General features: G+C 27.0%; 1 protein-coding gene across 1 annotated transcript; it reads right to left on the bottom strand.

Moving 5' to 3' along the window:
• Nucleotides 1-8,485: 8,485 nt before the first annotated feature.
• Nucleotides 8,486-11,446, bottom strand: LOC115244359 (cytochrome P450 4C1-like). The gene is made up of 5 exons (XM_029821943.1): nucleotides 11,414-11,446; nucleotides 11,267-11,335; nucleotides 10,341-10,518; nucleotides 9,086-9,262; nucleotides 8,486-9,016 (listed from the first exon to the last, which is right to left on the bottom strand). The coding sequence occupies exons 1-5, from the start codon at nucleotides 11,423-11,425 to the stop codon at nucleotides 8,844-8,846; spliced, it is 609 nt and encodes a 202-aa protein (XP_029677803.1). The 5' UTR covers nucleotides 11,426-11,446; the 3' UTR covers nucleotides 8,486-8,843.
• Between the last annotated feature and the right edge of the window lie 1,063 nt (nucleotides 11,447-12,509).

Raw genomic sequence — 12,509 nt, 5'->3', positions numbered from 1 at the left:
TAGATATAACAATTTTAATATTAAAACAATATATATATATATATATATAATAAAGGAATTAAATTTTTTATAATGCGTATAATTTTTAGAGGGATAAAATGTATATTTAAAAAACGCTTTCTTGTATTATAGTTTTCCGATGTATAGGTACAGGTATCACCTCGTAATTTGCGTGTAATAAACAAAATAAAACACAAAAATATAACACAACACACACAATATTATTGTTAAGGGAGTTTTTACTTTTAAACGCTAGAAAAATAAGCTACTTTCGAGAATTTTTTTTTTAGATTACGCGATAGATTAACTTGAAACTTGGCACATTTATTGCGTGTACTTTGAACAATAAAAACAAGAAAAGAATGTTAAAAAGTTATGAAATAAATAGTTAGATACTAAAAAAAATCCGTTTTGCGATGTACAAAATTATTTATCTCCGTATAATTTGAAACAAAAACCCAAATAGAATTTTCTTTATGAATAATGTAGCTAGAACACATATTTCGGATTTTGCGAAAGATTAAAGATTTATAAAAGTGCATCTATTCAAAGTGGACATAACATATTTCAGCAAAAAAAAAATCGATCTTTGTCATAATAAAAATATGCTTATCTTTAAAATATCGGAAAATCCGAGATATATGTCCTAGATACATATGTATTAAAGTTGTGTGCAAAATTTCAAGTCAGTAAGTCTAATAGCTTTCGAAAAATCTTGTACGCCGATCTTAAAAATATAGTTTCGAGAAAAACGCTTTTAAAGTTTTACGTATGATAACTGCGTCTGTGATACGTTACTAAAGGGAAGCAGATTCAAATCTTAAACCTTCTCTCGGGTAGGCTCAAGGTAACAAAGAAAGACCTTGTCGAGGACAATGAGAAAAGAGAAAGAGAGACAGACGAATGTTTTTGAGACCCTGCTCGACTGTTACAAAAGAAACGCTGGGGGCATCTGATCCTTTATAGTCTTGCGCGTTCATACAGGTGTCAGTTTTTAGAATTCTTAAAATTCCTTTTAGAAACACATTTTTAAAGCCTTAAACTATACAAAACTGCAAAAAAACTGAAGATTTGTTTATTTTCAAAAATAAAAGCTCTCTTAACGCATGTTACAAATAAGAAAAAAATAAAAATTAATAAGTGGACTTGCGTATTTGATTGCATTATAAAGAGATCTCTGTGAAAATATGACAGCGTTTAAAAAAATGCGTTTTTGTCTAAACCTGCGGAGATATTTCTGCAGAATTTAAATATTATATATATTATGTACTATGTAATATATTTTAAAATATACAGCTATTTGAAGAAGTATTGTATATTATAGAGTTATTTGCGGGGAAAAGTTTTCAATCGAGAAAGAAATAAATCAGTTTTTTATTTTTCAGGTTTCCTTATTATGGATATGCGGCTAATATTTGAAGAACGATTGGAAAGACTTTCGGCATAACTGCGTGCATAAACGGAAAATTGAGTCTGATCAAAATACAACTGCGTGAAAGTTTTATATCATGATTGGAAATAATTGCTACTGTTTGTTTTGTAGAATAACCTGTGTAAGCCGAAAAGATCCATAACAGCTTAAAAATATACATACAAACTTGTAATTGAAAATTCAAATTTCTAATCAGAATCATGAATAGTTTAATGTATATAATAGTTCTCCTAAATAAAATTAATTGATTTATGGCTAAACAGTTAAAAGTGAGATTAGTTTTCACTTTTAATGCTTCTTAAAATTATCAGTATATTTTGAATAATGATCTCACACAAAAATAAATATGTAACAAAAATATCATACTCAACAATGTTACATTAACGGTTTTTTAATGATTATTTGTTCTACAAATGTATGTTTATATTTATATATTATTATATACATATAAACAGAATTAAATTTTTTTATGTAAAGAAAAAAATATTCACACAAATATATATGTCAATAAATTTTTAAATTACTTGTCTTTTTATAAAATCTGACAATTCCAATTATAATTGTAAAAAAAAGATTAATATATCATAATATAAAAATTCTAGTTCAAAAAAGTGGGTTACATAGTAAAGTCATCGCCATCGATAACAATAAATCAAAAATTGAAAAAGAAAAAAGAGACGAATCACGAGCGAGAAGAAGACAACACAGAATAAACAAAGTTGTTTTCAATTATTCGTTATCTATTTCTGTCAGTTTAACTCGATTGTCTTGCAATTCTTTATATACATATATGTATGAAAATATATCATACACACACACATCTATAAAATATTTTTGAATTCAAAGAATGTTTAAACTTCAATTTTTGTTCTTAAAGCAAAAAATGTTTATATGATATAGTATAATTATTTTGTGGTAAATTATATTACGTAATTGCAATTAAAAAATAAAATTATAAATGTATATATTCATAATTAATAATTATATTATGTTATATTATTGTAAATATAAACATCTTTTTTGTATCTTTTATAAGCAATATTCAACGTAATAAACATCCATATTTATTGTTATTATTTATCATTATAATTTTTTGAAAGGAATTTATTTCAAAAATTAATTTATTTGTAATATAATAATTATACATAGTAGCATTTTATATTCAAACTTGTATGTCTTACGAAATTTTTTTTGTGTAGCATTTTAACAATGCTTTTAGATATTGGCAATGTTACCTGAATTCGAATAACTTTCCTTGATCTTCCACTAGATGGCTAAACTCGAGAATAGTTTCTCGTAGTTAAATTTCCACAAGCTTTATATATATATATATATGTTTCGCATCACTTAGATATCTTATATAAGCAATACTCAATATGAAAAATAATCATATTTGAATTTTTTTGGAATGTAATTTCTTACCAAAAACGTTATATTAATCAAAAAATAATTTTTAATATAATATTATGAACGTGGAAATTTATTATATTTCATATAAATCTTTTTATGCGAGAAATGTTGAAATGCGTACGGGCAGTTCACGTGCGCGTGTTTTTGCGTACGTGCGTATTGTTTGATCTAAAGAAAATCTATTTCTTATTTTACTATTGTTACCAGACGAACTACTGCATTTCGAACTACCTAATTAAAAACAACTCAAATCATAAAACTTCACAAACTTTTCCTTTTGCTCTAATAATAATAAGATACACACTTGCTATATCGCAGACAGTCTAACGTACGGGAAAAGAAAGTCCGAGAAAAAATAATTTTTGTTTTGTGTTTTTTTAAAATTAGTATAAGTAAAATTTAAAAAATTGAGAGAAAATTGGTCATATATAAATTTACATATAATTATATATGGGCAATGTTTTCTCAATTCTTCAAATGTATAAAAAAAAAACAATATAAAAATCAATCTTTTAATTAATTTTTAATTACTCTTATTATTTTTTCTGTTTATATATAATTTCATATAAATATATATAATTACATATACAATAGGTGTATATATATTCTCTTTCTTTTGTATATATAATCTCTACCCGTAGGTAAATAATATACATCGTTGTTCCGTTGTAAGTGCAGTTGCAATCTAAAAGTTCGTTTATTGAGCGGACGAAATAGGCTGGGTCAAAATGGTTCGTCGGTAAAAAGCGAATGGCAAGAAGGGGACAACAGGTACCAAAACTACGAAAACCAGTTCAAAAATGCAACTTCCAGAGAGCATTGCTCTCAGTCTCTCTTTCTCTTTGCATTATAATTTGCTGCTAAAAATGAGCTAAAAAACTCACAATATGTATCTGTAGATGAATTATCAGGCACTTAATTGAAGATGGAATAACTGGTTTCAGCTATATTTCAAAATATTACACGGATATCTGAAGAGATTTCTTTGATTCATCGCTAGACGATCAGACGCGAGCTAGTTTAAATACTAGTAGTAAAATTATACACACACACATTTCTCTCTCTCTCTCTCTCTCCACATACATATTTAGAAAAACTCCCTGACCTGACTCCTACATTCAACAATTTCTTAAATATCCCAAAATAAAATCTAGCATATTTTATATATATTATAAAAGCATAAAGTAAATTACACTCGCAAAGTAATTAATTTTACAAATAACAAATAAATTAAATAAATTATAAATCGCTTACCCCACAGTTGCTCCGCCGATGACGATGCCCCTGCTCGGGCCCCTCCCTCCTCTTCCTCCTCTCTTGTTCATCCTTGTTGTTGTTGTGACACTCACACAATATTCACTCACAAAAATACAGTTAAAAACGCGTACTTTATTATATTATGAGAAAGAAAAACGCGACGGCTGTCTAAAATTGCACGATTGGATTCACGTGATACACGTCGCGGAAGCGTTATCTCTGTTTTTAATAAATAATCTGTGTCCGCATTTTGAAACAATTCTATTATCTCGCATCGTAATGTATTATGTACATATAAGCGAATAAATATATAAGTTAAAATTTAAAATAAAAATATCTCCGCGAACTGTACGGTAGTCAAAAATATACTTGGACTTGCCGATTATTTGCACAACCGACTTCGATCGAATAAATCTCGCGAAAAATACGCACTTTAACAGATTACAATGGCATGTAAATACCGGCTTTCCATTACTTAAATTATTCGCTGATACGCGTATTATTTCGTACTCTCGATATTATGATTCTGAGCACGAACTATATTTAAATTGCGATAAAAAGTTTAAAGCACGACGCAAGATATATTCAAATCTACGCATACAAAGAAATAATTATTAACATCAATATTAGAATAAAATAATATATTTATATCTGTAGTCAAGGAATCGTTTAATCGCGTGAATCGCCAATTGCGAAAGTTATAAGAAATAATCTCGCATGTTGAAGGGTAATTCTATGACATTATGAGGGAGGGCTCGCGATTTACTACCCTCTCGCTCGAGTCTCGCGACACAAATGACAAGGCCAAGGCATGTCAACAACGGCACTCTGTACGTCGCGAAAAGCGAAGGTTACCGCGTTGATTAACTCTCGCGATGAAAGACTCGTATGAGTATCATAATGATGGCTATTTATCAGAGTTTAATATTGTTCACCGACTTTTAAACGTCATTTATCATTTTCGTATTGAGAGCGTACAATAACACATAAAAATGGAGTAAATGAAATACCAAAAAGTCATAATACAGTCGTAATATTCCCTAAATACGATTGCGACAAGTACTGCTAGGAGATGCCAAGTGCGATCATTTCTTAAAATTAATATAATTAGAGATTATCAACTCACGCGATTGATTAATACCCATTTGTGAATATATTGATAGAGAATTATACAATTATAAATTAGTGTCGCTTATTCCTAATTTAATGATAATTATTTATTTAATTCTTGGATTTGGATATATCTGGCATGCATATTGAAACTTTTCGTTAAATATATAATTACACACTTTTCGATTTAAATATAATTCGCTTACATTCATCTCGCGAATCGAGAGCACGAAGTAACACATCGAACAATTCAAGTAATTGAAAGCCATAATATATCATTTATATAATAATATCTTTATTTCTCGCGTTTTATATATACGAAATATATATCACGTATGGCGAGTTTTGATTGTATATTTTTTGGTAATCTAGCTTATCTTAATTAATAATTAACTTGAATTGCATTGTATCATACAATATTAGAGCAAAAGCGCTGATATCGTTTTACATTTTTTTATTGTGTTTAAGTCTTTGCGTTTAATTATTAAGTATAGTCGTTATTTAATGTGGAGCGAATTATATAGTGTTTTCGAATTATTCTTCCGAAAATAGAATAAAGTGTGCGTCGCGCGATTATCTATTATTCTATCGATTAGTGCACGCATGATCGTAATTAACTATATTTTCGCGAGTGAGTGTGAGTGCCATTCAAGAGCAACAAAAGACAAACAAGAGAGGAGGAACAAGCTCAAGGAAGCATCGGCCAAGGCGAAGCAATTGTATGGTAAATAATTTAGAATTTATTTTTAATTTACTTTTAAAAATAAGTGCTCGTTTATCTTCACGATAGTAATTCATTTTACATTATTGTATAACGTAATGTAAATAAAATATTTCATAATTATTGTAGCATAAATCTTCTAATCTGCGTAATATAAATTAAATTTGTAAAAACTTTGTGTGGCTTATAAAAAGTGTGGCAACTTTCTTCTGATTTAATCAGATAATTGCTTTATATACATCGAAATAATATTTATTTATTATAAATAAATATTAGTACATATGCTTTTATTATTATTGCGTATATAAAATAACTCGGATAATATTGTACATGAATCTTCACGAATAAGTTAATTTGTTGAAAAATAGCAAGAATTATATGTAGGAAATATTTATGAAATATATTGTTTGTTTGGTTAATAAAAATTTAGTAGATATATTTATATACAATTTAGAAAATGTACTTATATACAATTTTTGCTATTTTTCAACAAACCAAGTTAATTATAAATAAAGATGCATGTATTTTACGAGTTATTCTGTATACGCATCGATTTAAGAGCATATACACCAATGCAGATAGGATTCAAAAGTATTAATCTAATTTAAATATTGCAGGAGGAGAGTTTGTTTATATAAAAAAACTTTTAAAGAAAAAGTGGTAGTTATATACTCTCTGGATAGTTTAATCAGGTGAGAAATAAATAAATAATTACTGCATATTCTTAAATCATTATTGCGTATGCAAGATAATTCGTATAATATATGCATTTTTACGAATAACCTGGTTTGTTGAATATATAGGAAATATTTATGAAATATATTATTTTATTTGTTAATAAAAATTTAGTAGTTATATTTATATACAATTCAGGGAATGTACTTATATACATTTCTTGTTATTTTTCAACAAACCAAGTTATTTATAAAAATGCATGTATTATACGAGTTATCTTGTATACACACTAATGATTATAAAGCATATGCATTAATGCAGATAGGCATCAGAATTATTAATCTAATTTAAATATTGCGCAAGAAGAGTTTGTTTATATTATGATATAAAAATATTTACATAAAGAAGTAGCTACATATTTTCTAGATAGTTCAATTATGTAAGTATTTTGTTCTTTAAATTATATAAGAATATTCATTAAATTTTTATTAACTAAACAAATACATTTTATAAATATTTTATACGTACGAGGGTCATTTCATAAGTAATGCACAATGTGGTTACGCCGCGGACTGGATGGTGCAATCCCAACGAAATGTTTGATCAATTGTAGTGGAGAACTTGAGGAAGCGATACGTAGCTTAAAAAACTTTCATAATGCGTGTCATTGTAAATTGACGAGTGTTAGAAATAGCAGACGCTCTGCAGACGCCTCAGGTACTGTGACGCGTGGAGATCAACGATCGTACGTCAAGAATGAAACTTTAAATGGCCAAAAATCCATTCAGACATTCACAATGTTTTGCGTGAAGTTTGAAATAAAGTTGCATTGTCCAGGCGAATCTGTTTCTGTGCAGCAGTCAAGCAGTGAGAGACCTATCGGGCCTAACTTTTCTTTTCTGCAAATCGTTCGTCAAAATACGAAATACTATCTGATCACCACAAACTTGATGATCCTTGTATAATCCAAATAATTTTAAACTCTATCTGCATACGCGCGTATATTAAAACTAAATAAATGATATATTTCAAAAATATATCCCTACATACAATTTTTGTTTCTCAAGCGGACTAAGTTACTTCATAATGCTGCATATATTACATCAGTTTATTTTGCACACGTAAGAGCATACATGAATTATCTTGCATGAAAGCATATGCATTGATTTGTTTATAATAAATAAATAATATTTTGATTAAAAGTAATATAAAATAACACAGGCCGACAAATTTGACCTCATTCGCGCTATCTCGGACTGGATTTTTCACGTAAACTCGAAATCTTGAGCTTCAATTTGCGTGGTCACTGCAGTCCCGCACCACGCTTCTGGTTAGAGATATAACCGATCAAGAATTGAGAAAAATGTTTCTTTTTGCACTTTGACTGGTTTTATCAGGACAAATATTTTTGGTTTGGGACTTTAAGATTTTCTATATAGAGTAGAAGTCTCAAGCTTCAATTTGAGATCTTATTGGAGTTCGTGACACGTTCCTATTCAGAGATATAGCCGATCAGAAAGTGCAAAAAATGCGATTTTTCGCATCTTTCGCTGCATCTATTTCAAAAACCTGACGTGATAGACCAATTTTATCAACGGATTTGGTTTTATCGCATCAAAATCTTTCAAAATCACCCTGTTCAGTCCGAGATAGCGAGAATGTGTCGGCTTGTGTAATTATCTAATTGAAATACTAAGATAAATACGTCTTAATACGAGTTGGACACGCCAAGTTTTAATTTTTTCCTTTGGTTTGAATGTCGTTTTACGCGAATTACTGTATTTAATGATCATACAGAATAAACTAGATATGTTTGATGCTTTTTTAATTGAAGATTGTTGTGTGTGTGAAACAGAAAAGATTTAAATAACTTACGCTTTTTATTTTGTTACTTTTTATTTTCTTTACGTGATATTATATAAAGTTATACATATATATATTTTTTTTATGTATGACGAAAAATGTTAGTTGCTATAATCCGTTGAAGAATAATAGAACTTTTTATAATATGCAGAAAATTCAAACTACAATCTAATACCTTATCTAATATCTTATGTATTACAAAATATTCAAAATTGTATTCAAATTGCATTCAAATATTGTATAGTACAGTTATAGATATATGCTCCTTTTTGTCTACTATATTATATGTATATATAATACTTTGTATACAAGAGAAACATTATAGTACAAAAAAATATTAGAATATCTTTCAATAAGTATATTCCTAAGACTATTTCAATCTACATCTCGTTTTTCAATTCTGATTTTTATAGGTTCAGCAAAATTTAGCATCAAGTCATAATTGAATTTAATTTCATCTACCGGAATGCTTTTATCTATTTTAAATACGAATGTTCGTACCAAAGTTGATAGAAAAACTTTCAACGAAGTCATTGCATATTTTATACCTGCCAAAGTTTATCAATTATATGCAAATCAATTTTATACTGCATGTTATGTAATTTGTTCGTACTTACCTATACAGTTTCTGGATCCTAAACTAAACGGCATGTAAGATGAATTAGACGTTCCTATATTTTCAGGAAGGAATCTGTCCGGATTGAATACTAACGGATTGGGCCAATACTTTTCGTTTCGATGTGCGGACATTATTTGTAGAACAATATCAGCGCCTTTAGGTAAGATAATCTCTCCTGAAACATATATTTTTGCATTTTAATGTTATTATAATACCAGCATGATAATTAGCTCATAAATAAAGCAATAGGACTAGTATAAATCGAGTTACATTTAATTTTCAGGCAGATGTATATTTGATTTACAAAACGTTATTTCTTATTAAAAGATAAAATGGCTTTCTTAAATTTTTCTTCGTTAAACTTTGATAATTTTAAAAATCATTTCTTTTGTATTTCTAAATAGCCTTAATTTTTAATAATTTTTTAAAACATGATAAAATACAGTTTTTTTAAACAAAATTTTCTAAAGTTGAATGGAGAAAAATTCATGTTTTGATATCTATATCTTTGAATATTGTTCTTAATTTGGTCATGATTCATAATCCAAATACTTCAAAAAAATTAAAGGTATGCAAAAGAATCACTTCTAAAAATATTCACATGCATCTATTATATTATATTATCAAATAGTTTTGTATATTTATCTCAATCTAAACAGAAAAGCATTATTCTTAAATAATGACTACATATTTGTAGTTCAGTTTATAAAAATATAAAAATATATATACAATAATACATATATGCATATATATAATAACGACATACTTATATTTACAAACCTATGTTTATATCCTCAGTTAGCTTTCGCGCAATTAGTGGAACAGTAGGAAATAATCTCATAGTTTCCTTGATAACATTTTCCAAATAATTCATACGTTGTAAATCTTCGTAATTTTTTAAAACATGATAAAATACAGTTTTTTTAAACAAAATTTTCTAAAGTTGAATGGAGAAAAATTCATGTTTTGATATCTATATCTTTGAATATTGTTCTTAATTTGGTCATGATTCATAATCCAAATACTTCAAAAAAATTAAAGGTATGCAAAAGAATCACTTCTAAAAATATTCACATGCATCTATTATATTATATTATCAAATAGTTTTGTATATTTATCTCAATCTAAACAGAAAAGCATTATTCTTAAATAATGACTACATATTTGTAGTTCAGTTTATAAAAATATAAAAATATATATACAATAATACATATATGCATATATATAATAACGACATACTTATATTTACAAACCTATGTTTATATCCTCAGTTAGCTTTCGCGCAATTAGTGGAACAGTAGGAAATAATCTCATAGTTTCCTTGATAACATTTTCCAAATAATTCATACGTTGTAAATCTTCGTATTTTATTGGGGCCGATCTTGGAGATTTGGTTCCATAAATTTCCAGTAATTCTTCATACACTTTCTCCTTTTATAAAATTAAATAAAATGTTTAATTATATAAATATAAATATAAATACATACAATACATATATATTATAAGATGGAATCTTATTAATTATATTTACAAAATTACTTTATTCTGTTGAAATATTGATGATGATAAATATGAAGTAAATATTCTTGTATGGTTTCATTAAAATGTTGAACTTAATTAAAACATGAAACAAAGTTATTATTTAACCCACTTGCTCGCCTGTTAAAATGATACTCGCCGTGTGAAAATTATATTCTATTCATTAAATTTAGTTTGTTAATAACTTTTTAATAAACAACGAGCGACAGCTAAAACTTTTTGAAAGTTACTCAGGTCCTTGATAATATATATAAAGACCATTGAAATTTATGAGATTGTCTTTACAGTGCATAAATAAGATTATCCAGTCGGATTTGCAAAATCACATAAACATATGCATAAGGAAATTCTTTGGTCCATAAGCAAATGCATAAGAAAATGGACCAATCAATTTTATTATGCATATGTTTACGCGACTATGTAAATTCGTATGGATAGACTCTTATCTAATATATAAAAAGCTGACTCTGAGCAAGTTATTATTAGAATAATAGAATTTATTCAGAAATGTGTTTCTTAATTATTGTTCAAAAAATATAGTTTCTATATTTATTATAGAACTATACATATAATCTACAACGTATCATTTTTTAAATGAACAAATAAATTGTTTATGATTGAATTTAATATATATACATACTTGTATCTCTGAGAAATTTGCTAATACAAAGACCAAAAAATTCAAAGTAATAGCGCTTGTTTCACTGGCCTATAAAAATTTCATTTATTTATTTATTTATATATAAACACATATATAATCATATGTAGAGAGATACTTTATACATACCGCTAATAACATGAAAATTGTGTTATTATGAAGCATCACCTTTTTTTTTCACTCAGTTTCACTTGCTGAATCCGAAAGTCATAGTTAAAATAGACTTAGTATCTAGGACAAATTTTGAGAAACATTTTAAATAGAAGAAAGCAATGATCGATTTTATCATTTTCTAGAGCCATCTCAACAAATTTTTCTCATTACATTTTTATTAAAATCGTGGTTTTTTTTTTACACTAAAGAATAAATAATATTTTATTGTAAAAGCTATTATTATAGAGCATCTATGAAATGGAATACTATGGATCGGAATAATAGGGCTTATAAATGAATGTTTCTTATACTCCTGTAACAAAGGATCTGACTTTGAAGTCGTATAGTCGTAGCTAATTATATGCTTTTATATGTTTTAAAATAAATATATAGATTTGTAATTAATAAATATTTTTATTCTATTTTTTGTTTTTTTTAGATACCTCTTTTTGTTCTTGAGATAACCGAGCGTGTGTACTTTTCAGCTCGCTCTTGTAATATCAATTCAAAAGACAACTTACTTTAAATGCTAATGATATAAAATTGAAAAAAATAATATCTTGTATATTAATTATAAAAGATATATTTAATATAAATAAAAAGAGAAACGTTACTGAAAATGTGTTAAATATGTAGAAATAATATGTTTAGTCAAAAATGAATGTATTAGTTTTGTAGTTTTGTTTAAAATATTATATTATCATAGTTCCAACTATAAATGATTTTTTTTTTGCAAGTGAATGATTTTGAATTGTAATATCTAATGAATAGATTTTACTTAGTTGTCATTATAAATATCTATGAATTTGGATACTTTTAATTATATAAAAAGATCAAAAGTATAAGTAGTATGATGTAGAAGAATTCTTAGAAAAATACTTAGAAAAATGTTTTAATTTTAATATCCTAATATTGTATGTAAAGAAAAAGATATATAGGCTCAATAGTTCAATAACAAATTTTTAGGGATCTTCGTGAGTCTCAACTAAAATCGATATCAAGATTCTCTCATACTTATTATTTATGTTTAATGCGCAATAGAAGAGAAATAGGGAGGGGGGGGGGGGAGAAA

This window comes from Formica exsecta, unplaced genomic scaffold, assembly GCF_003651465.1.
Source record: "Formica exsecta isolate Colony F162 unplaced genomic scaffold, ASM365146v1 scaffold121, whole genome shotgun sequence".
NCBI lineage: Eukaryota > Metazoa > Arthropoda > Insecta > Hymenoptera > Formicidae > Formica > Formica exsecta.
This window is presented reverse-complemented; position numbering and strand designations above follow the sequence as displayed.

Bases quoted from the DNA above. Each gene is read 5' to 3' on its own strand.
- LOC115244359 (XM_029821943.1), bottom strand. The intron at 9,263-10,340 runs GTTTGTAAATAT...TATATGTTTCAG, and splicing joins AACTGAGGATATAAACATAG to GAGAGATTATCTTACCTAAA. The intron at 9,017-9,085 runs GTAAGTACGAAC...AAACTTTGGCAG, and splicing joins AGGATCCAGAAACTGTATAG to GTATAAAATATGCAATGACT.